Source organism: Artemia franciscana, chromosome 8 (genome assembly GCF_032884065.1).
Source record: "Artemia franciscana chromosome 8, ASM3288406v1, whole genome shotgun sequence".
NCBI lineage: Eukaryota > Metazoa > Arthropoda > Branchiopoda > Anostraca > Artemiidae > Artemia > Artemia franciscana.
In genome coordinates, this window is record NC_088870.1 from 34648723 (window position 1) to 34675550 (window position 26828).

At 37.3% G+C, this 26828-nt stretch overlaps 1 protein-coding gene across 3 annotated transcripts in view; it reads left to right on the top strand.

The window, feature by feature from the left end:
• The window catches only part of LOC136030337 (NACHT and WD repeat domain-containing protein 2-like), a 195887-nt gene that overhangs the window by 126646 nt on the left and 42413 nt on the right, over positions 1-26828 (top strand). For all 3 annotated transcript variants that reach the window (XM_065709251.1, XM_065709254.1, XM_065709252.1), the window contains 3 exons: positions 314-425; positions 7495-7601; positions 26098-26244. In XM_065709251.1, the coding sequence (XP_065565323.1) occupies positions 314-425; positions 7495-7601; positions 26098-26244 (366 nt within the window). The remainder of the gene's footprint in view (positions 1-313; positions 426-7494; positions 7602-26097; positions 26245-26828) is intronic.

Below are 26828 nucleotides of genomic sequence, written 5' to 3' on the forward strand. Positions count from 1 at the left end.
AAGTGAGTTTTTCTACTCTCGTTCTATTAATCAGGGCCCTAACCATAAAACATTACAAACATTTTGTCTGATTTGGGTCACTCTAGATAGGTAATGGTCAATCATCTTATTTCCTCAAAAATTAATAACCCTACTTAATAGTAAATAGATTGTTTTGTCCTACCTGCAATAGAAAAATAAATTAGCAGCTTCTATTCTGCGGTAATTAATCTATGCCATTTCTATGTAAATTGCATGATTGTATATAATTATTAATTATATTATTTGGAACTGTGTGTATTTCTTTATGTTGATGTTTTTTTTTCTATTTAAGGAAAAATCTTTACGTCTGGGATGTCAAAACAGGTGATTTGGTAAAATGTCTTGATGCTCATTTTGGAAGAATCTTGGAAATGTTCCCTTATACCCTTGGACCATGGAACTCGGTTGACTATTTTTCTTTTCTCTCTCTCTCTCACTCTCTCGTTCTTTCTCTTTTTCTCTCTCTCTCTCTCTCTTTGTTTTTGAATATATTTCCAATTTGAAAATCATTAATGGGACTCTTAGAAGGGGAAATCCCAAAACATGACCACTTCATTGGTTTGTGAAGACACCATTTGAGCCTAGAAAAGATTGTTTGGTGAAAATGGGTGAAAGTTGGCAGACAAGGCATAAAACCATGTCTATTATCTTAATATTGCCTGTCCCTAAATAATGAAACCCCCAAAACACCTCGAACATTTTTGAAAAGATTAGAAAGTTCCGTAAGAGTATGAGAGAGAGAGAGAGAGAGAGAGAGAGAGAGAGAGAGAGAGAGAGAGAGAGAGAGAGAGAGAGAGAGAGAGAGAGAGAGAGAGAGAGAGAGAGAGAGAGAGAGAGATGGGTTTGTTAATGTAAATAACAAAACAAAACAAGCAAATGGCCCGAAGCAAAGCTTGTTTAGGCTTACGACCCCAGTACAAATACAAATCAAAACAATACGAAAGAGAAGAAGAAAATAAAAAAGAAAAGAAAATGAAAAGAAAAAATAAAAGAAAAGAAGAAGAGAAAAAAATTCAATTACCCTGTATTTCAATCGATGCAGAATTACACTTCAAAAGAGACAAAACCAAAAGAAACTAAAACCACTTGACCAGTATCGCCCAAAACAAAACCAACATCTTGGCTCCACTTGAGGTCCACTCAACTATCAAAACCATAAATATTAAGGCAAAATAGCTCTAATTCCCGCCGAAATTCAAGAAAATTATCCATGTTTCTCAAAGTCGTAGGTAAACAATTCCATGCATGGGGTCCTAGATGCCGAGTAGAAAATTGATATCTACGGGTAATAGCAAGCGGACGACGAATTATATCGGACTGTCTCGCAGAATGTGTATAAATATCACTTCCTAATTCAAGCATACTTTTAAAATATATTGATAAACAATTTTGAAAATATTTATATATAAACCGGCTTCGATAAAAAGTAATAAGTCCTGCTAAAGGCAAGATTTTGCATTCTATATACCTCTTTTGTACCCAGGGGCGGGTCCAGCCTTACGATCTAGGGGGGGGGGGAATTCTTACTGAAAAGAGTGGGGGTAGTGTCCTTTTGTCGGCCACAAGGCTGACTTTTATTTTCACGTTTTAAGTTTCCCTGGTGGTCTCTTGTTTAACGAAAATATGGTTTTCCTATTTTACAATAATGATTACAAAAACTGTACTTGATCAACTTACAACTGTTTACAAGCAAAATACAAGCTTCCTGGCTCCACTGTTCGCAAACCTGTCGATTACTCTGTCAATTCTGATATCGATGCTGCGGTGCACATTAAGGAGGGCCAAACCCCTGAGTTTAGTTTGCCCCATCTGTGCTCTGAGCCAGGTTTTCAGTTTGCGTAAAGTTGAGAAGCTATGCTCGGCAGATGCCACACTCACCGGAAGAGATAAAAAAAAATATCAAGAAGTGAGCTGACATAAGGATATAGGTGTCTGTCACATTCCTTGGCAGTTTCTTCCACTGAACTAGGAAAAATACCTCCTTCTCTCTTAACTCAAAGCCATCTACTTCTCCACACATGCACTTCTGCCAAAATAAGTGTTGCCCTGGTAGACGGCACGGTTAAGCCAAGAAGTTGACCGTACATGCTAGAGATCTCTTTGACGGAAGATTGCAGCAAATCATCAGTAAAATTCACAATATTTGGTGGCAGCAGTACGGTTAACCGGAAAGAGTTCAGCGTGTCTCTTGAGAATCGGCTCTTTAAGTCACTTATGACTGAGTCGAGCATAGGTATAAAAACAACACGTCGATAATATTCTTCAGGCGTAGTATAAGGAGGATTATTTCGATAAACCTGTCTTTGTGTAATCCTTGGAACTTCAACAGCCAATTGGATTTTATCTGACAATTCTTTTACTTCTTCGAATATTACTGCGATCTCTTCGTCACACGTTTCCCGTCGCTTTGCTATAACATCCAAAAAATTGGAAACGTGGCCATCGGCAGCGCCCAAGTCCAAAGTCTTCTTCTGGAATAGCCGACTAAGAGGCAAGGTCAGAGCGCAAATACTGTGTAGACACTGAAGGGAAACCATGAATTCCGCACTATTTAACGCTGTGACAAGTGTCTTTGCCTTTGGAGCGGTCACTGATTCACTCCAGTGACTAATGTGTTTCAAAGCCTGGATGATTCTTGGAAGTTCAGACACAAACTGCATAAGTGACTCGTATCGCTCGATCCACCTCGTCTCGCCGATTCCCGTGAGCTGAGCTTTTAGAACCTTATTCAAGACGTAATTTCTCTTCGAAAAAGCATTAAAAAATGCAACAACTTCTTTTATAATGCCTATGGCATTTCTGATGCTCGAAACAGCTGAGCTTCTTGACAAAGACAGGTTCAGGGCGTGGTTAAAGCAGGGACAACGAGACGCATTTTTAGCTTTTTTCTGAATTTCAACTACAGCACCACAGTTATTTGATACCATCATTCCACACCCATCCGTACCGATTCCAACACAGTCGAGTAAATTCAAACCCATTTCTTCTAAAAGGCTTAGAACCAGCTGGCCAATCACCTTTCCGTTGACAGTCGGCTCTTTGTCTGCAGTTGAAGGCTCAAAGGTGGCATGATGAACGTCAACAAAACCTATGAAGTCCTCGCGTCTATGGTTATCGAAGGCATAGCCGAGAGCTAAACTAAGTTGCGATGAATGTGACACATCTGTTGTCTCATCAAAAACGATGCTGTAATACCTTGCTGACTTTAATTTACTGTTCCTTTAATTTACTTTCGCCACTTTCAGCAGGATAACGTAGTAGTTCTCGGAAGTTTCCTTCATTGGAAAGCGGCATGTCATCCAATTTTAAGCTGCCATCATCCCGATGGCCCCTCAGTGGAATATTCTGCCTTCCTAGAAATATGATTGATTCCAGAATCGGCTTAAGCCTCTCTCGGTTTTCTGTTACTTGCTTCATTCGCTGTTCGTTGACGCGATTATTTACAGATTCGTGCGGAGAATGGTAGTCTCTTAGAAACGACTCTCCAGCCTCTACTACGTTATGATGGTGCTGGTAAGTATCATGTACTGTCAGGTCTCCATCTTTTCCCAGTAACTTAGCAAATTTTGTAACAGGCTTTGCGACCAGCTTTTGTAGGGGAACCTGTCTATTTGAACCCCCGCTAGCCCCAGTTACAAAAAGAGGGCAGTATTTGCAAAAAAGGCCTTTCTGGGCAGCAGAATATACAAGCCAGTGGAAACTCTGCAAATGAGAATCGTTCAAGTACCTTTTTTCGTCTTCCCCCGCTTTAAATGAACAGAATACGGCATTTGGCATCCAATCGGGAGTTTCCATGGCCTCTCCAGAAGCTCGCACTTTATTCGGTCGTCAATGGCATGTATTGTACTGATGTGGATCCCAATATCGTTTTCCGGAAACGGGTTAGGGGGCGGGGGTGTTGTTGGATGATCACTCTGAACGCCAACGGAGTTAACAGAAGATTACAAAGTGTTAGGAATTTGCCCGTGTTCGTCACTTCCAGCAGAACTAATTGAAGAGCTACTTGCAGTTAAAGTTACACTATCCATTCTGCAATACTTTGAAATGACAAAGCTGTCAAGCGTCTTTTGTTTAAATGATGAAAAATCTTCGTGACACATGCATATTCAAATTTAATTATACACTGGAACGACATGTTTGTTTTGACACTTCAGGTCCGGTTGCGTTGCGCAAACCCACCCACTTCCAACGTTTACATCGAACAGGGAGGCGAGAACTAGCTAAAATTTACCGGGTGAACTATTACTATGCTATGAGGTGACAAAAATACTCGAGGCTAGCTTGATAGTGGAAAAGCTGTGGAATGAACGTAATGTAAAAAGGTTTTATAGTTTAGTTACAGTAGTTAGAACATGCGTTAATGCAGACTTCCGTAAGTGCAGTAAAAAAATTACAGCACGTCTAGGGAGGGGGGGGGCGATCACCCCCCTCACCCCCCCCCTAGATCCGCCCCTGTTTGTACCGAGTCTTTAAAACCTACACCACATAACGCTCGAAGCGCTTTATTCTGCAAAACTCGAATATGATGGAGATGAGAAGGAAATGTACCACCCCAAATATTAGAAAAATATAGCAGATAAGGATGAATTAAGGAATAATACAGTGTTCTTAAAATATCTCTTGGGAAAATATACTGCAACTTTCTTAAAATGCCAACATTCCTAGCGAGTTTAAGACTAATATAATTTATGTATTCTATAAAGCTGAGACATTCATCAATTGAAACTCCTAGATATTTTGTACAATTTATTCTTAAAATACTCATATTAGCAATATTAAGTCTGTCTATCCAAGGGTAATAATTTGAGCTCCTACCATACAATAAAAAGCAGGATTTACTATAATTCAAATTTAACTTATTAAGCTTCATCCAATTTTGTACAAACTCCAGAAAAGAACTAATACGACTCAACAGCAGAATTCCTGTTTGTGCAGCCACAGTTATATGAGTGTCATCCACAAAGCTGGGAACAATTACTTTTTCCCCGTCACATCCAATGTCAAGATCATACGAAATCATATTAAAAGCTCTACATAAATCATTTATAAAAATTAGAAATAACAGGGGACCAAGAATAGATCCTTGAGGTCCTCTAAATTTAACACTACTGACTGAAGAAACATTATTTCCTAGGTGTACATATTGAGTTCTTTCTTTTAAAAACGAGGACAGTAATTCAAGAAATAAGGTAAAGGTAAAGGATACGGCATTAGACTTTACAGTCCGTACCGGCGGTGCTGATCTCCGTTTCTTGGCCCTTCAGCCAGGAAGTGCAATAGGGGGTTGGGGGCCAGCCATCCTTTGCTTTCGCACACCCTTCCTGTTTACCTTCCCCAGATTTCTCCAGGTACCCATTTAGAGCTGGGTCGACTCTGGCTAAGCTTACAGAGTCACGCCACTGACCCCCGTCCCAAACTGAAGAATTGGGTACACTGGGATTCGAACCCGCGTCCTCTCAGACAAGGGATTCCGAATCCAGCGCACCAACCCACTCGGCCAGGACGGCTGAGAAATGGTCCTCTAAAACCGTGATTTTCCAATTTGGCAATGAGTATAAAACGGTCAACGCAGTCAAAAGCTTTCACAATGCTTACTACTATCAATATGCTTACTATTATCAATAAAGTTCTAGCTGGCAGAAAAACGAGATTTATCTGTGAACATAAAAATTTACTTTATTGCTTCTGACCGAATCCGGCCGCTGACTGAATCCTATCACTCATTCCTTAAAAGCACAGTGACATACAAATATATAGGTTGCAGCTTCAGCTTCTCATCTCACCTTTAAACATTACACACCTTTCTTGTTTCTTTCATTTTTTATTTATTTATTTTTTAAGATTTGTCTCCAGCAATACTCTTTATCCTGTTCTTATCCTGTATTGTGGAAAGGAAATAGAATTATAAGAAATTAGAAGGAAGATAATGATCTGAATTCGAGACTTGTTGAATACCATTCATTTAAAAGAGTTGGATACCAACCTTGCATGCCTATCCTTCTTAAGTAACAAAAGAGATCATACCGCAGAAAATTGCTCATTCTTGCGAAACTTTTCACCCAGCCAGGGTTAAAACTCTATCGAATGAAATTTTGGAGATTTCTAGTTGTTGCAGAATCTTTAACTAGAGCCTAGAAGTTTATTTTTACCTAGTAAAGTGCAGGTTTTTGCCATTATGTGCAACATAATTCGGTTTTCGAATACTCAAGACATTTAATGTTCCCTTGCGGCTGTCACCATGGTATGATGCTCCTATTTATATCATGAATAACAACACAGGATGGATTAGTAGCGCATATCATAACTTCCTATCAGAGAAGGAGGGAAGAAAAAAGGAAGGGAGAAAAATTTAAAGGAGACGAATATTTGGATCCTATCATCTGATCTTTTAAACTGACGCTTCAGACATCAAGTTTGATTTCTATTACATTTCGTGGGGCTCAGACCACCAAAGGCCCAATGTATCCATTCCCAAGAAAAGAATCATGAATAGCCATTTGTCTTTTGGTGTGAGCTCTCCCCCCCTGGCATGGTATTTTGAGACAGAGGTTACCTGTCTGCTTTTTCTGCTTTGAGAAGAGCCCTCCGTGCTAGTATCTAATCGTCCTCAATTGTTTTCTGCCGTTTTGAGAGTTGGAAATCTTCGGACTGGCAAAACATGACCCTCAAAATATAGGCAAGAATCACCCAACGCTCCCCAGTCATCAGCGGCAAGCAGGATTCAATTCTCAGTGCCGTTACTAGCAAGACAATGTCTTTCTTCGTAAAAGGGTGATAATTTCTGTTTAGCCCACCAAACATTTGTAACAATAATATTATTTGTTTCCAGATTGTTTCCTAAGCAATCTGATCCTAACTATATCGATGAGGAATAACTCTTAGTTGCGTAGACCGTTAGATAGTCTTTTTTTTTAAAGAAATCCAAAGTTGTGTGCTTTGTTTTTTGGAAAGCTGATTTTGAAGTACTTTTTCCACGGTGTCATAAGGCTAAAATTTACTGCCTGATATACCATTAGTAAGCAATTTATATAGGTTTCCCCTTTAGAATTTTGCCTCCAGCTTCTTACAAAGCTATTCTTCAAGTGTTGAGTTTCAGATATTTTCTTTTGCTATTAGTCCGATAGTACCGCGTTTCTGTTCTTTGCTGCATTGGCTTTGCTGCATTGGCTCAACAAACGGCGTTACAAGTGTAGATAGCTTGCCCGAGGGAGGGTGGTGTTTGTCCTTGTAGAAAACAGCCATTGACGTCATTGAAAATCTCTCGCTTAGAAGTTGTAAACGTACCCAAAGAGTGATACAGTCCGCCATTGGGGTTGTGTTTAGGTTCATTTGGAGTGGTACTAGTAGGGTTTTATGAGCCCCTGCAAATAGTTAGCTTCCACACTAGGTAATAGTTTTAATGCATGATATGTACAGAAAAATAATAATATGTTTATATAATTATTAAACCATTATTTTTCTGTATTTTCCTAGATCATCACTTCTTCCTTGGATAGAAGCGTAAAAATATGGAACATTAATAATATTTTTGAGCAAGTCCACTCAATCGACAGACATGAACTACAAATAGATTCAATTAGGTGAGTTTTTTTCTGTTCTTGCTTCTTTTTTCGTATTTCAGCTACAATTAAATTCGTACAAAAGTAACTGACAAGATTAGCAGACCGTGGGAATCATTTTTAGTTTTTTCTGATTAGAAATGGTTTTGCTGATCAGCAGAACTTTTATATGAAGAAGTTCAACTGCAAATTTTATTTATAACGTTAACAAATAACTAAATAAAAAGCAACACTTTCGCGCTTAATAAAACCTAAGAAGGTTTCCAGTCGTGTCTACCACTTACGACACAACCTTCAAGTAACTAGTGTGCTATTACTATTGTTACTACTATTACTACCCCTCCTACTAACAACTTACTGCAGCACAGAGCCACCTGAGGCAAACACAGCCACGCAATTTTCTCCTCTATCCCAATGTACTCAAAGCCTCTCTGGTTACATCCTCCCAGCCAGTTCACATTTCGCTTAACTACTTCCTTACGACATCCCTCACCCACACCAATTGCAGACAACCTACTTTTTATGTTTAGCCCTAGACGGTTGGCCAAAAAGGACAATCTTTGGCAATCTTTTATCCTTCATCCGCGAAAGTATCCTAGCCACCTCAGCCTTTCTCTTATTATATCCCTAGAAAGCAGGATTGAACCACGTTGTTCATACGGCCCACTGTTTTAGATACGACCAGTCAGTCAATCGGTTACCCAAAACAATCCATAGGCAATTTTCTTTGGAAAACATCCGGAAAATCTTTCTCTGTTTTTCGGAGCACCCAGGATTTGAAACCATACTTGACCTCTGTCATCACTGATGACTCTGTCAATAGTAACCGAAACTCTAAAAAACGCAATTTTGATACCTTAGATATCATAGGCAGCGCAATAGCGCTGCCTGAATAAAGAGCGATGTGGGCACAATGTTTTTTGTTTTGTTTTTTCTTAGACCAGGGCACTTCGTATCGAAGGAGTTGTCGTACAAACTTCAAAAAGGACTCAATCAAGTTGAAAGGGCTAGTGCCCTTTTAATAGTTAAAAGTAATCGGAGGGCAACTAGACCCCCTCCCAGCCACTATTTAACCAAACACATCCAATGAAAATTTTGAGATAGTTATTTTCATCAACGTAGTTGAAAGGTCCAGACATTATGTCTTTGAGGATGACACCCCCCCCCAAAACCCTTAGGGCAAGGGTTGTAAGTTATGCCCTCCAGGCATATAAGGCTTTGTAGAATATGTAGTCGTATGAGCTTCGTATGGTGATCGTTGGATTGGTAATCAAAATTTCTAGTGCCCTTTTTCAGATTCAGAGTGATCGGAGGTTGGATCCCCTCACATACCTCGTATTTTCTCGAAATGCATCTGAAAGAAATTCTGAGATGGATATTTGTTGTCATAAAAACTTCATAAAAACTTATTAGATTGGAAATTGAAAGAACTAGTGGCCTTTTTAACAGTCAAAAGTGATTGGAGGGCACCCCCCCCCTACGCCATTCATTTCCCAAAACATATCTAATCAAGATTCTGTAATAGTCATTTTCTTCAGTGCGTTTGAAAGGCTAGGAAATTATCTTTTTGAGGATGACAACACCCCCGCCCCACAGTCCCTAGCGCAAGGGTTGTAAATAATGCCCAAAGGGTATATAAGATTAATATGGAAATGCTGGTCGTATAAACTCCAGAATGGACTCAATGGAATGGAGATAAGATGTTCTAGTGCCCTTTATAAAAATGAAAGTGATCTGGGGGCAGTCAACCCCCTCTCCGTCGTATTTTCCCCAAATGCATCTGATATAAATTTTGAGATAGATATTTGTTCAAAAATAGTCCAAAGACAATATAACAAGGCCTTTGAGGTTCACAGAATCCCCAGAGGCTGGAGATAAGGGTTGTAAGCTATGCTCCAGGGGCTTATAAGGTTTCTATGGAAGGGGTGGTCGTGGAAATTTAGAAGAGGCTCATTTGATTGAAAATTTACAGTTCTAGTCCCCTCCCCCTGATATTCTCTTTTCCTGAGACACATTCAATTTAAATTGTGATATAAATATTTTGTTACCAATAGTCCAAAAATCATAAAACAATGTATTTAGGCAGGATACAATATCCCAAGGTACATGGGGAAGGGTTGTAAGTTGTGCCCCGGGGCATATTATGTTTTTTTGAACGGGTATCGTATAAACTACGGACCAGATGGAGCTCATTTGATTGGAAGTCGGAAGTTTTACAGTCCTTCCTTTTTAAGAGTCAAAAGTGGATGGAGGGCAGTCAGCCCCCCTAAGTCTATCATTCCTCAAAAGACATCCGATTAAATTTTAAGAGAGCTTTTTGGTTCAGCATTGCTGAAAGGTCCAGTAACGATGTCTTTGGGGATGTCAAGCTCCCCACAGTCCTCAGGACGAAGGCTGTAAGTTAGGTAATTCGGTCATTGTTTACACATAGTATTTGTTATTGAGAAAGGTATACATGTTCGAAGTTTACTTTCCAAAAAGACGAAGGGTATTCAAGTGAGCCTTTCAGAGAATGTTGAGGGGAGTGTTGAAATATATCCAAACATATTATGTATATACGAACTGTCGAAAGGGTGCACACAGGAATAACTTAGCATATTAATTTAGAAAATTCAGGAAATGATAAGGGAAATGACCAAAAAGGCAATATTTGCACGCTACCAATACTGCTACAACAGCCACCACCATTACTGTGACACTATTCCATTTACAGTATATAGGTGAAATATGAACAACATGTACTATGCTATGTACATGCTCATTGTGAAAATAGTGTATCTCAAGAACTGATTTAGGTATAAAGTTGTAACTTTCAGAGAATGCTTAAAGGGGAAGATCATCTCACCAAAAGGCAATATGTGTATATTACTTCTAGTTCTACTGTTACTGCTACATTTACTACTACTACTACTGCTACTTGTTTTACAACTACTTGAAAGGCTAAGAGCATTGAGATAAAAATTTCAAGAAATATGTGAACGTACAGGTTATTAAAAGGAAATATCAGCAATCTCATAGCAATGGCTAATTGTTGTATCTAAAGGCAGAGTCACTTGTTCTTTCAACTATGATGAACAAAATGGCTATTTTAAAATTTCGGTCGGACGATTTTGGGAAAAAAGGGCGAGGAGAGGGTCTAGTTACCCACTATCCTTTTTGGTAACTTAAAAAGGCACTCGAACTTTTGATATCCGTTTGGTTCAGCCTTCTCACGATATCTTAGAACCACTGGGTTGATACGATCACCCCTAAAAAAAACAAAAAAAAACAAAAATAAAATAAAAAGTTAAACACACATCTGTGATCTTTCATCTGGCAAAAAAAATCCACATTTTTGTAGATAGGATCTTGTAACGTCTACTGTAAGGTTTTCTGATACGCTGAATCGGACGGTGTGATTTTCACTAGGATTACGTGACCTTTAGGAGTGCTTCCCCTTTTTTCGAAAATCAGGCAATTTTTCAGGCTCATAGTGCTTAATGGGTAAAACTAAACTTAATAAACCTTATATATTTGAAATCAGAATAATAAGCAGATTATTTTGATATATCTATTGCTATCTGAATTCCGTTTTTTAGAGTTTTGGTTACTATTGAGGAGGATCGCTCCTTACTTACAGTTAGTTACCACGAACTGTTTGTTAACTAAGACAAGTCCAGACTAGCTCTCAATTTATTAACCCATCCATATAATATTTTATTATTATGCTGTCTGGCTGCATCAAGTTTACCTAGGCTAAGATACGATCTATCCTTATTTCCACAACTCAATATTTCTATTTGAACCCTGTCTATTCATTCCTGTAGCTCTAAGTAAAATTCATCCCGAGTCAGTACTATCTCTGTCAGTTGGTTCTACTTGGCCATATACTACTATGACTGATACCTTGAACTCTTATTCATAATTTGAGCGACTAGCATCCTCTTATTAATAGATTCCAAACCTGAACAAGATTAGCAGCTTTAGTATTTACCATGAGCTCTGATCCTTGTCTGCGTACCCCATCCTTCCTGCCTGAGCAAACAAGTTCTATATTACATAATTTCCTGTTTCCTACCCCGGGATATGAGTTTCTGAAGCTCCTAATAAGTTCACTTCGAAGTGTTTGAATTCGTCAGTGAAAATGTAAACACGATAGTTATTTTTTTATGTTGCAACATTTCAAACAGTAATTTCCATATTTTATTAAAAACATTGAAATTATATGGCCCCTAGGAAAAGCAGTGGTCCCAGAACTACCGCATGATGGGGACTAATACATCCTCTCAAGTCTACACGTAAGCTTAAGCCAAGCTTTAGCTAAGCTTAAGCGTAAGCGTAAGCGTAAGCTTAGAACCGGACAGGAGGAAGCCCTTTGGACATCCAGGTGAATGTTTTCTTCAATCCTTGGTCTATATTGGTCACACCATGGTTTTTCGCACTTGGTGATGCTCATCTATCAACAGGAAATCCTGCACAGGTAATCAAAAGCCAGTAGTGACGGCGCTCATAGTCAGACCCATAGTCGCTACACTTTTCTTCCTGTAATGATTTCAGATGACGAAAAAGTTTGACAATAACCCCCTCAGGGCAAGACGCACGTAATAGGGAATGTTTTCTAAAACATGCAGGTGTTTGTTACATAATAGTGAATGTTTTCTAAACGATGCTTGTGTTGATTACGTAATAGTTTCTTTGAATGCTTAAAAAACCTTCAGGGGCCCACTAAATTATGATTTCTTTGGTTGTTATGTAATACACTTTGTGTGTTACGTCACAGAGATTGTGTTTTTATTAAAAAACCTTCAAGGACCAGGAAAAAACCTTCAGGGGCTCCCTAAGTAAGGGGATGGTCCCAATTGTTCATCATCAATTATCTTCCTGCTTCACATACACACAGAGCCATTTCGTGTTGTCATCAAACAAGGGACTTTTCCACCATTTTCTACGAGCAGAACCATTGTATCGTTTAAACACCAATTGATTTTTATAGAACAAAAGTTTGTTGGTAAACATAAGGTGTACCGCTAATTCTGGGGAACAGAAGTGTCACGTGATCCGCTATTCTTCTAACGGGAACCGAGTAATATTCTATTGTCCCTGGAGGGCATAAAAATGGGTATTCAACGAAGTTCCCCAGCAGTCTTGTATTAGATTTTGAACGTACAACTGGATTTTAAAAAACAGATGTGTCTCAAAGATACCAACAGGTAAGGTTCTTTCTGTATACCCCCTCCCCCACCAAAAAATAAGTTTTGCATACCAAAATTTAACCAACTATAAATCTATATTGGATAATCACCTAACAACTCCATCCCCTTCCCCATAAAAAATTATTGCATATAAATTTAACTCGTTCACCACGTTAAAATATTTGCTTTTCACAAGTCCGTTTCACTATTCTATAAAAAACTTAAACATTACAAAGCTTAAACTTACATTACACCACCAGATAGTCGATGTTGCGCTAATTTTGCGAAAGGGAGTATTCTTGGCAACTGGTAAATTTGAATGCAGAAGCGCAATGCGTATAATTATGGTTAAAATTACCAAGATAAAGGAATTTGAATAGTTTTCTGGTAAGAAATTATTAAGGGGACGTATAAAAATCCAGATAATTTGGGTTTAGTGGGCCTTATATGGAAAAATGAGGCTCGGGGCTCGTTTTCTAGCTAATGTATATTCTGTTTAATTTCCTATAGGGACCTTCTCAGTACTCTTGAGGGGGGTTGAAGACCCTATCACTCCTAAGAGAGAAATAGCTAAAATGATCCTTTTGTTTCAGCCTAATAAAGGCTTTGAGGGTCTTTTCGCAATGATTTAACACTAAAAACTAAATTTTTATGCCAGATAAATTTCTCAGACTATTAGAACAGTGATGCTATCTCCCATCTTTAAAAAGTAATGCTTTCCTTTTAGCGTACTATAGGGGCTTTCTCAATAGTAATGTGGGATTGAAGATCACCTCAGCCTCCTAAGAGAGAAATGGCTAAATCAAAGACATTCTTCTCAGGTTAATAAAGAGTCCTGTCCGATGCTAATCTTGCCAATCCCCAAAGAAATAACTAAAATAACATATTCTTTTCAGGTTAATATAGGGGCAGTTGAGAGCCCGGCCCTTTAGTTCTAACAGATTGAGGAGCCACTGGGCCCTCAGATTAATATTCTTCTTTGCTCAGCATAATAAAATACTCTTTCCACGGCTTAAGATAATAAATACTACAAGGGGAGAAAAAAATGTACTCTTTTTTCAGCTTCCCGAAAATGATGCGGGGATTTCTTCACAGGAGCTGCTGGAGGATTTCTTTGGGGAAGAATCTCCGGCAATGAACACAGTCTCTTCCTCCGTAAATAATACTAAGACCCTTTAAAACATCATAATACCTGAAATGTAAACAGGGTAACTTACCCTATGGATGGAATAATTTCCGATCTTAAATTTACATCTCGTCGTGTGGGGTCTACGGGTCTGAAGGAAACTTTGGGTACATGTATGATATACTTTTTGCTCATTAAACATTTATGTGGTAGTATAGTCTCAATACGTCCGAAGGGTCACATTCAAATCTCAAACATTTACAGAGTAATAGCGTATTTTCATCCAGCCTAATATAACTTCTTTCTCGGGATGGAATCAAAAGTTTTTTAGTAGGTTAATAAACTCTTACCTTTTTAGGTTAACCTACCAGCATCTGGAGGGGCCTACAACCTCTATCATAATATTAAGTTGTTAATGGACTTGGAGCAGCCCCCACTGGAAAGTGAAAGTGAGGAGGATTATATTGTGGGGATAAACACGGTTAATGTGACTCGCCCTAAGTTTGATTTAGATGCCTTTGTGTGGGATCTCAGTCTCGATAAGGACTTTGGACGGGTTGACTAGCTACTGACAAGCGATGTCAAGAGAGTATCCGCCCCACAAAGTGACAGTGATAAGGGGGAGCCGGACAAGGTGGAAGTGGTTCTCCCCCTGTTCTACCTGATTTCTGTTTAGTTAATGCCGCTTTGCGTAATATTTATTTTTTTAGAGCTGGGTTTGGAGGCTCCTTCAATGCTCTTACAGGTGGTAGTATCCATACGGATCCAGTAGACATATAAAACTCCTATATCATCAAGATTCGAGCACTTCTTCAAAAACAGATCTGGGTGACGGGAGAGTGGGGCAGTAAGAAAGCATCCATCGCCCAAAAATTCGTTTTTAAATGAAAATGCGGGTAAAGTGTACTCACATTACCGGTAAACGGAGATACAGACGCTTCTTCTGGACCTAATAATTCTGTGGGCATGTTTTCGAATTGTGTGTAAGTATTTTAATAGGGAAAAGAGTCATAATGAAAATGGGAGCGGGTCAATAGTTCTATTTATTGATAATTTAGATCTTAATTTAAAATGATTTCTTTTTAAGATGTGAGAAGGGAAAGGAGTCTGCAAGGTATAAGGCAGATTTAAAGATCTGTCAAAGTGTACAACACTTTTCTTTCGATACTGGGTTTCAGTGCTTCAAGTTCTCTGTCATCGTCGCAGGTATAAATCAAACCAAAGGGTTCCTGGTAAGACATATTTGGCCGATTTGGTAGCTATTGGTACAGGGAGGGGGTAGAGTTCCCTAAAGTCAATTTTGACATTTTAACGGGGTAATACCATTTAACACTTAAGGGGATAGATATTTTTGAGAGGGCCAACGAGCGTCTCAAGATTAGAGATTCAGTGTTACAGTACAATACCAAGCATGAAGAGGGGGAGCTTGAAGATAAAAGGGGGAGATTTATTCAGTATGGCGCCGTCCATTGATTCAGTGAAACAACGGGTATGGCTTCTTTACGAGCCTACAAGTGAACCTGATGCTATTGGGCATTTTCTTTCCCATCTTCCACATTATTCAGGTTTTTAATGAGGGTAAAAATTATAATAAAGGGAGGACATGTTATTATTGTTCAGTATGTCGATCTAGATTATATACAGAAGTAAATTCAGACATCACTTGAGTTACTGTAAGCGTCATGGATACCAGTCTGGCGAGAAGTTTCAAATGACAATGCCTTCTTGCGGTTCAAGAACTTTCAAAATTCACTTTTGCAGAGTGACAAATTAGACATCAAGGCCAAATTATTGGATGTGTGCGATTCATCAAACTTGAATCGCGTTAAAGAAAATGAAGCTACTGCAGTCTCCTATGCCCGCGCGCAATGAGACTCGATAAATAGCTTGTAATTTGTATAGGTATTTGAGACACTGAGTAGGCAACATTGTGTAGGCGGAGCTATGGTTGCACTTATTATAACAGCTAACAAGTCGGTTTCACGGCTGCACAAAGTATATTAACCGATGACTCTGTCACAAGAGGACGAGTTGGCCATTAAAAACAAAAAATATGTCTTGGGTTTGCAAGGGGAAATTTGATGAGGGTAAAAGGTGAAATGTCAGTCCTTGATAATGACCATTTTAGTAATCAAATTTTATCGGGAGGGAATAACTTTTGTGAACTGGCACATAAATCTTATAATTTAAACGTTAAGGTGTAATATTTTTTACCGGTTTAGATGCCAAATTCCAACTATGATTGTAACTTCATAGTAGCAGTGTTGGCATGTTTGCACAAAGGTGAAGCTGTAGATGGAGCACGGGTAGACCGGTGTTTTTCACATAACATCAGGCCTGCATTATTTGAAAAGTTCCTATTCTTAGAATTCAAATGGAAAACAATAATACATATTTGAACAAGATCCGTTTTTAGATTCTTATAGTTTGTTCCCCAAATCCCTAGTTCAATTGAATTGAGTACAAAAAAGTGATAATTTTAATGGTTTTCCCCCGTCAAACAGCACTTTCCAGATAATGAAACGTATGATTTATTAACGAGTAAGGGCATACACCCGTATGAGTATTACATGAGTATTATGAGTATTCCGACTCGAGGCTACGTGAGGAAAATTCCCCCCATGGAAGCATTTTATGATTCACTTCACGATCGTCAAAGTGCCACTGCCAACTATGAATTTGCTAAGAAAAATTAGGCCAAGGAAGGGTGTAAAAACGGGAAGGAATGCTGTAAAATATACCTGGCGAGTGATGTATTGACGTTGTTGCATATTTTCTGTAAAAACACAAACAAAGTTCTTAGGAATTTGGGTTGGGTATAGGGCATTATTTTTCAACTCCTTATCTGATGATGGATTTAATTCTTAAAATCAGTAAAAAAGAAATTAGTCTGATCACCGACGTGGATCAGCACTTATTCTTAGAGAGATCCATGCGGGGGGTATTTTTTCCACTGGAATCATATCCTGGATACCAATCTGACTAGACAACACATCGGTGAAAAGTCAAATAAGGTTTCTCTTTATATGAACTTCCTATATCCGTCGTAAATGTCTCATTTCTCTTTGCCGTATTGGAATTACAATCCTTGTGCTCTAAATTTCCCCGATATTTCTACTGCTGAGGAGAATGGATCACAAGGATGGTTTTTCAAAATTGGTGGTGATTTACCAGTGGAACTCCATGACTTGCTAAAGGACTTTTTTTTCCATGCATGAATAGACCAGTGCCTAAGGATTCATTGAATCCCTATAATTTATCTTTGGTAGATGATGGGGTATGCACTAAACACCTTCAAAACAAGAGCTTATTGCCGACCTTCATCCAAAACAGAATATTATTGTACATCAAGTTATTTTGCGTTGGATGCTAGCCAGCGGTTTCAAGGTCACCAAGATTTAAAGAGCCCTCCAGTTCGATCAAGATCCGTATGTAATGATGGTTATTGACACCTTTGTCGGCAAACAATCTGAGGCAAAAACGAATATTGAAAAAATATCTTTAAACTCATTTTAAATTTAGCCTTCGGTAAAATTTTCGAGGGTGTACGAAATAGGAGTCGTTGTGACGCTATAACCGAACCAAAACAATGTGGCCGAATCATTGCAAATCCGAATTTCAACTGTTCACAATCATAGACTCCAATATGGTCCTTATACACAGGAAAAAAAGAAGCGTAGTATCGAATAAAAACATTACCGTTGGCAGCGCCATATTAGAAATTTCAAAAATACTTATGTTGGAATGTTATTACAATGTGTGTAAGCTCCAATGGCTGGGGGATGGACAGGTTCAAGTATATTATAGGGATACAGATTAATTATTGTTAAAAGTTAAAACTTAGAATTTCTTAGAAGATTTGGAAAATGGTAAGAAAATTAGCTCTCGAATGGACTACACCAACTGAGACGATTCTATTTAAGAGGAACTAGTGAAGCCCCAAGCCCCAAATAAGTTGGTTTTTTAATCCTAAACGAGGAGCGACGTGATATCCCACGGTGTGCTTGCAGGTCCGTAGGTATGCAAACACAAAATGAGGATATCCTAAAGGGGGGGCCTTCACACTAAGTAAAGGAAATTTCGACATGAGTTTTTATAAGAACTGTGTAGAAAATAATGTAGTTCAAAGAGCAAGTGTCATGGCCGATAGCTCTTTGAACTTAAAAGATATACTGTCTGAGTAAAGAAAAATGCAACGTCAGCCATGTTGGATATAGTCTATGTTTGCGTGTACAGTGTACAATTACGCCGGGACACCCCTGCCCAAAGCGGGCGTCATGGCTTCTGGTGCCATATCCAAGTGTTCTTATGTTATTGATTATTTCCCCTGTAAATATGTTAAAGTGTCTATTTTATGTTGTTTTTCCAATTGCTTGTTTCATTTTGTTTGATTCCCAAATGTATACAAAAATGTGTTCTTAAATTTTTTAGCTTATTTATTTATGCAGTAAAGAAACCATGCGTTTAAATTATTTTGTCTTTTAGTACTTATTCAACAAATTGAGGTTAGGTTCGGTTAGTTGTATTTTTACAGCGAGAAAAGTAATACGTGTCAATCTAAAAGCCCATTCAGATCATTTTTTGTGGACCATCAATATCTGGCAAAACACTACTTTTAACGAAAAATAATTCAAAATCATCATGAAATGCTTTTATAAAATCCGAAAAAATATAATATTGCTATAATGTGTGGCAAGAGACCTATGAAAAAATAAAGACTATTGCGTAAAAGACTATTGCGTAATACCAAGATATTAACAATGCCTAATTATTTGTATGTGACATTTATGTCCAATGTCTCTGACCCCCTCTATGAAGACTAGAATAAAACAAGCAGTTTATGGACAAAACACTCCCCAGCCATCAAATTCGAGAGAAGGTATTAATTGGCTTTTGTTGATTGTATTCTTAAAACTATACATTATATACGGAGAATAGATCGTACATATGGCATAAGAGTGAGACCCTTTTGTCGAGTTCAACAAAAAATATTACAGGGGCCGTTTGTCAATGTCCCATTATGGTCTCAGCAGTTGGTTTGCTCTAGACTACCCTGGCTATAATATATATTGCACTTGTTGCCACGGATTTCGTATACTTTACACTAAGTGATTGGGGATCTGGGAAGGATTTTGAAGAAAGTGTTTCACAAAGTCTCAGGTCCAGTGTGCGATCCCTTGAAAAGCGATTGAAATCAGGACAAAGTGGGGAAGGTTTTAAAAGGGTGAGAAACTCCTCATCATTTATCTGTCTGGAAGCGTAAAACATCACTTTTTGTCAAAGAAGAAAAAGAAACCAAACGTCAAAACTATTAGATCGAAAAAGGATTGGTTTTTCAAGCAATGGCATATCTACCACATAAGAATCCTATCCTTCAGTCAGCTAATTTCTAAATCTTTTCAACGTGAAAAATGTTGATGTGAGTGTAAAACGCGGTTGCTATGAATAATTTTATCCGCACCAACCGCTCTCTAAAACGTCAATTTTCGAATTATTCCAGTTATGTCTATTTCATAGATTTGTTTTCAACATTTATAGATTTACATGTAATTGTCAAAAATCTTAATAAGGCAAAACCAAGATCAGCTGAGGGGTTATGATATGAAAATTGTTTACTACACAATTTATTTAGACAAATGTGTCTACATAAATGGAACATTGGTGAACACAATAAAACTATTTCTAATTATGCAGGTTATATATAATCTATGCTGATGACTCCAGTGTCGTTCAAAGTAGTGAGAATTTTGGCTATTTGACACGAGTATAAAGTAAACACTGTCACTACCAATATACTTGGAGAATCGACAAATAAAGATTTACGCTTGGTTCGGAAAATAAGTAATAAAATATCTAATATACCTCAATGGTTGCCTCCCAATGTTAAAATTGATATAAAGCTACAACTTAATCTGTCTAATTTCCTTTCGAAAAATTAGTTGACAATGTACCTGATGCAACAGTCTTTCTCACCTTGTCAATACTTCATGTACAAATATAACAGGTTATGAGTTCTGTTGCTTTGGCAGTTGAGACATTAAGTGCCAGTGGAAATAATATTAAATTGCTTGTTTATCATACAATCACGAATCGACGCCATATTGATATGGGTACAAGTTCCTGCACCGGTTCGTCATTTATAAATGGTGCAATTCCTTCAAAACTTGCTTTGGCTTTTTTTTAAAGTGCTAGTGCTGTTGAATCACGGAAAAACTCTCCTTATAAACTTGAAACACCTGGGATTTCATCTTTTGTATGTAAAAAAATGGAATTCCTTTCCACAATTTATCATTTGGTAAATCCTAAAGGACCCTATATGAATTGACAATGCAATCTCTAGATCGAGATTCACAACTATACGAAAATGGTATAACCGAAAAAAAAAGTTTATAAAACCCATGATATCATTGCATTCGATTTGTCCGGTACTCGAGATATGACTATTGTCCGAATGGGCACAGAACGTTTAGAATGTACCTTTGCCGAACCACTGAAGGAGAGTGTAGTATTAATCTCCCTAAATGAATTTGAAACCTATTGGGAAATTACTCCTGATAGCATTGTTCTATTAGACTTGACACCATGACCAAAAATCAAATAATCAATGTATTCAGTTTGGATCCTTACATTTCCAAATATAAATCCTATTGTATACCCTCGGATTCCATCGGCTATCTTCAAAGTGTTAAAAAACCCTTATTAATGTTAATAGCAGCCCATCCACTGTAAAGACAGTACACTGGCTATGCATTTTTCGAACTGTGAAGGTACTTAATTTCTTATCTTTTTGGCCTACCGTATGCTTTCTACACGCCTCGCATTAAAAAATTTTTGAGCAAAGCAAAAAATCTATTATTAAAAATCGGAAGTATGTACAGGAGTTATCAACCCAAATCTGGGTTTTCATGCAGTATTACATTTCATTTTTTTCGATGTCGCAGATATAATTACAGTGAATTTCTCAGCATTTATGATTACAACCCTCGATCGAACGACTATCTAGTTGAAATTACTCTTTCCTGTCTGCATAATATATAATTTAGTGCCCTAAGAGTGAAATACTTCAAAAATACTTGTGAATTTGTTTATTAATAAAACATACAAGTACAAAGGTATGTGTCCTTTAGATTTCTGCTTCAACGTATAGGTAACCATCGTTAATGATTATTGACGGGAGTTTGTTAGGATTCAACTTGTATTCATCTTGGCATGCAAAGTCAGGGTTACATTTTCAATCCTAATAAAATGTATTTTCATTTTTGCTATATCTCTTCGTAAAGTCAGAATACTATTTTAACTCATATTATAAAATAAATGTGTTTCAATTTTGCTTTTTTGAAGCAATGTCGCAAATAAAATTCTCAGATGAAGAACCACTTTTTTTAGCAGCTAAATAAAAGTCAGTAGGCTAATAGTCATAGTAGCTGGTATCTACACAGCGATGTCGTAAAAACTAGACTCTCTTAATATTCCAGCAATTGAAGCGTAGGCCTCGTTGTTCTTCCAAAAACTTTTAAAACCAAGACAACACCAGTCTCTCGAAAATAAACTGAAATTATGTTTAGGATGTTTTGCAGTCATACCATGGCAAGTATTTTCCCATTGATCACATTTTTCATAATTACAGTTGAAGCATCGACAACTTCAAATGCAAGAGTTATAAACATGTTCAGGACAGAAATTGCAGTCTTTAATTTGCACTGCGTATCCTCTATGCAATTTAAATGGATTGCATAACCTAAACTTTTCATTACAGTCATTTAATAATAGTACAATTCTCACAGGATGACCAGCTGCTCAATGTATACAATAATAATAGACATGTTTAAAACATATTTTCAATGTTGACTGTCTCACTTCCAAAAAAGATACTGAATCGCGATCAGTAAAATGAATGTTTTTTGCTATAGCTAGTCACTTATGCTGATCGCCTATTGGATCACTAGAGAATTGGAAGGAGTCACTGAAACTCTGGGTAATGTTCAAACAGATATACAATATCGTTCTATTTTGTTTCAATTAGTATGTTAATAAATTGACTGAATAACTTGAGATCGTAATACATAAGTCTCAGACAATACTATAAAGACAGATACTCACTTTTCATTATAACTTCAATCATTATCTTAGAAAGATTCATTTTTGTACTGACAATCTTTGAAAAGTATATCTAGAATTAACCATTTTTCAAAAGTAAGAGATTTCCTATAACTTTCTGTCTTTCTATTTAATTCATTTTTAATCCTGGCAGTCTCACTATCGTGTATAGACTAAGAATGAATCAAGATTCTTTCTATCTTCTCGTCACCATCTTTTAGTCCGGGTACCCAATCCTTAAAGATAGGAGCAGGAACCAACTATAATATATAACAAGAAAAACATTTTTCCAAATATCTTTTTGTATCGACCAAGTGGTCCTAGAATGTCGCAAGAGGGTTCATTCTAATGGAAATGAAAAGTTCTAGTGCCCTGTTTAAGTGAACAAAAAATTAGAGGGCACCTAGGCCTCCTCCCACGCTCATTTTTTTCTCAAAGTCAACGGATCAAAATTTTGAAATAGCCATTTTGTTCTGCATAGTTGAAAATCATAATAACCATGTATTTAGGAATGACTTACTCTCCCGTAGTCCCCGGGGGAGGGGCTGCAAGTTACAAACTTTGACCAGTTTTTACATACAGTAATGGTTATTGGGAAGTGTACAGACGTTTTCAGGGGGATTTTTTTGGTTTGGGGTGGGGTTGAGGGGAGGGGGCTATGTGGGAGGATCTTCCTTGGAGGAATTTGTCATGGGGGAAGAGAAATTCAATGAAAAGAGCGCAGGATTTTCTAGCATTACTATAAAAATAAACATGAAAAAGTTTTTTCAAATGAAAGTAAGGAGTAGCCTTGAAACTTAAAACGAAAAAAGATTATTACGCATATGAAGGGTTCTGAAAATACTTTAGCATAAAGAGCGAGGTATTTAGGAGGAGATAAATACCTCGCTCTTTATGCTAAAGTATTTTTAGTAATTTCAACTATTTATTCTACGGCCTTTCTGATTCAGGGGTCTTTCTTAAAGAATTGGGACAAAACTTACGATTTAGTGTAAAGAGCGACGTATTAAAGAGGGTACAAACCCCCTAATATACATAATAAAAATGTAAGAATATAAAAGTTTGCTACGTAAGTTAACTCTTAAGTTATGTATATTTTTACTAATAAAAACGTTCGTTAAAAATTAAAGTTCTAGTTGCCTTTTTAAGTAAAGGAAAAAATTGGAGGGCAACTAGGCCTCTTTCCCCACCCTTATTTCTCAAAATCATCTGACCAAAACTAAGAGAAAGCCATTTAGCCCAAAAAAGAATTAATATGCAAATTTCATTTTAATAATTTATGTGCGGAGAGCCAAAATCAAACATGCATTAATTCAAAAACGTTCAGAAATTGAATTTAAAAAAAAATAGTTTTTTTAACTGAAAGTAAAGAGAGACATTAAAACTTAAAACGAACAGAAATTACTCCGTATATGAAATGTGTTGTCCCCTCCGCAATCCCTCGCTCTTTACGCTAAAGTTTGACTCTTTGCCACAATTCTACCTTTTAAAACAATTAAAAGCTTTAGCGTAAAGAGCGAGGGATTGCGGAGGGGGCAACCCATTTCATAGACGGAGTAATTTCTGTTCTAATTTTTAATGTCGCTCCTTACTTTCAGCTAAAAGAGACTAGTTTTTTTATCTAATAATTGATAAAGTAAATGTGTAATGGTAACGGAAGTCCGTTCCTCTTTGAAAGAGTGGAGACCGGAGCGGAGACCTTAAACCATCCATCAGAACAGATCCAACTTTTGACATCCAGCCTATCCTCGCCAGGGCATTCGTCTACATTTAATTAAAACTATTATAGATAAATCAAGATGAATAACAAATAGAATAAATGATAAAGTAAATGTGTATTGGTAACGGAAATCCGTTCCTTTTTGAAAAGAAGGAATCAAGCCTAGTCAACCATTTTGTGGAAACGAACGATGAGGCCACGCAAGCAAGGATTTTCCTATTGAGGATAGAGACGGAGAAAGGGAATTCTGACGGAGCAAAGACCTTAAAGCATCTCACAGCACCAGAACAGCTCTAACTCTTCACATCCAGCCTATCCTCGCCAAGGCATTCGTCTAGATTTAATTAAACCTATTATAGAGAAATTAAGATGAATAACAAATAGAATAAATGATAAAGTAAAGGGTTATTGGTAACAGAAATATGTTCCCTTTTGAAAAAAAGAAGTCCAATCAGACAGTTCGTGATAAAGAACTGTAAGTAAGGAGCGATGTAGCTCAGTAGTAACCAAAACTCTAAGAAACAGAGTCAAAAGAATCAAATTTTGATGCTTATTTAAAATATATAAAATCCATCAACTTTAAATGTTACGAATCAAAAGTTATGAGCCAGAGAAAATATACACAATTTTTGAAAAAGTGGGGGAGCACCTCCATAAATTTGAGTGATCTAAATTAAAATCACACCATTAGATTCAGCATATCAGATAACCATACTGTAGAGGCTTAAGCTCCTTTATACAAAAATGTGGAATTTTGCAGGGTTTGTCAGAAGCAAGGTCAAAGATGCGTATTTAATTTTTTTTTGTTGTTCTTTTTTTCTCAGGGTTGTTCGTACCACACTAGTGATTTGAGAAGATCAGGAGACGGCTCATTTGATAGGGTGTCAAAATTTCTAGTGCCATCTATAAGAGAACAAAAATATCGCAGAACAGCTAGCCCCCCTCCCATGACTTTTTTCCAAAGTTGTATGATCAGAATTTTGAGATGGCCATTTTGTTCAGTATAGTCGAAAGATCAAATAACTATGTCATCGAGGACGACATGAACCTCCACAGCTCCCAGAGGAAGGGCTGCAAACTATGAACTTTGTCCTTTGTCAAACAGTTCGTGGTAACGAACTATAAGTAAGGTACGACGCGGCAATAGTAACTAAAACTTTGAAAAAATAAATTTTGATATTAGTTGCTATATCCAAATGGCTTATTATGTGGATTACAAAAATAAGATTCATTAAGTTTAGCGTCATCCATCAAAAGTTAGACGCCTGGGGAAATGTGTCTGATTTTCCAAAAACGGAGGAAAAAACCTAAGAGTCAAAAAATACGAACGAAAATCACACCCATCAGATTCAGCGTATCCAAAAACCCTATTGTAGAAACTTCAAGATCTTGTGTCAAAAATGTATAATTTTGTATTCTTTGCCGAGAAAAGGGACTATTCAAATGGAAATTAGAATTTCTAGTGCCCGTTTAAATTGACCAAAAACATTGAAGCCAACTAGCCCCCTATCACGCCTTTTTTTCCTCAAAGTCGTCCGATTAAAATTTGAGAAAGCTATTTTTTCTGTGTAGTTGAAAATCCCAGTAGCTATGCCGTTGGGGATAACACGACCCCTGGCAGCGCCTGGGGAAAGGTCTCTCAGTCGTGAAAATTGTCTATTGTTTACATATTGTATGTGTTATTGGAAACTATACAGACATTTTTCGGGATGGTAAAGGTTGCTTTTCAACTGTGGGATTATCCATGGGGAAAATGTTCCATGGGGAGGGATGTCTCCCGGGATGATCTAAAATTCCAAAGGAATTTTAGATGGGCGGAATTTGCCAGAATTACTTTATGAAACTCTTGTTGATTGTCTTACCTTCTCTTTGCCGAATCAATTTTACATGTAGAAATATTAAGGAGAATTGTGTGGAGAAATTTTCATATTTTTACAAACAGAAAATATTACGTACATGAGGGGGTTGCCCCTTCCTCAATGCTTCGGTTTTTACACTAAAGTTTGACTTTGTGTTCAAATTTTTTAATATTAGGATACCCGCCTCATGTATGTAATAGTTTCCGTTTGTTTTAAGTTTTATGTTGCTCCTTACTTTCAGTTGAAAAAAAAATTGTTTCGTCTTATTTAAAACTAAAAAGCGCAATCGGCCTTGTATTTCATTTGCTCATTCCATAAGTATCAGACAAGACTTGATAAAAAATTTATGATTTAAAATTTTTATTTTTTATTTTATATTTCAAGCCTTTTTGTTAAGCTTTCAGGAAATGAAATAAAATGCATATCGCTAGGGGTAGCAAAACTGGTGCCAAGTGCATAGAAACTTGTGAGGAATTTTGGCTTCCATTCCTCACTGTATGAATCAACCTTGCTTGCTTTTTTATCTCCGTGTTCTTTTTTATAGCTTGTGTGAAAGCAAAGAGTTAGCTGTAACAGTAACCCGAGGGTGTGTTGGAATATGGCATTTAACCACTGGAAAGCTAGTCACCCGTTTAGCTGATAGCCCTCTTGGAGCAATCGTCACCCATGCAGTTGTAACCAAGGACGGAGAGTATGCGTTGAGATAAATTTTCTTCCTTTTTCTTTATCTCCATTTGGCATAGAATTTATACTGACAAAATTCTAGCCTATTCCAAGACTTGGTCTAATGATATGCTAGTCATTTGAGGGGGATTCCTTGGTTGATCTCAATTTTTTTTTTGTATGCCCAATTAACCGCTGCAAAGCCAATATTTGGCTTTTCCTAAGAAGTTCGGCACACTTTTCGGTCAGCAGACCTAGGGCTATAGCGTCAAACTTAAATTATTACCTTAAAGGATTTTGAAAATAGCTTTAAATGTAGCTACTTTTTCCAATGTAAAATCAGTAACCTATTTAATTTAATGAAATATATTGAAAACCTCGTGGAATCGTTATCTAGAAACATTTATTAATGTCAATTGACTGAGTCCCTTAGGGGACTACCCCTCAAGGCTACCCTTCAACGTTGTTTAGAACCAAGGTTTTGAATAGACTACCTCATAAAAGGTCCTTTCTAACACCACTGTCAGGTGATGAAAGCTATGTTCTTATTCCAGGAATAAGGAAGCAGACAGGGACTTATGGCGGAGTCAAGACCCAAATCTTCTTACCGTA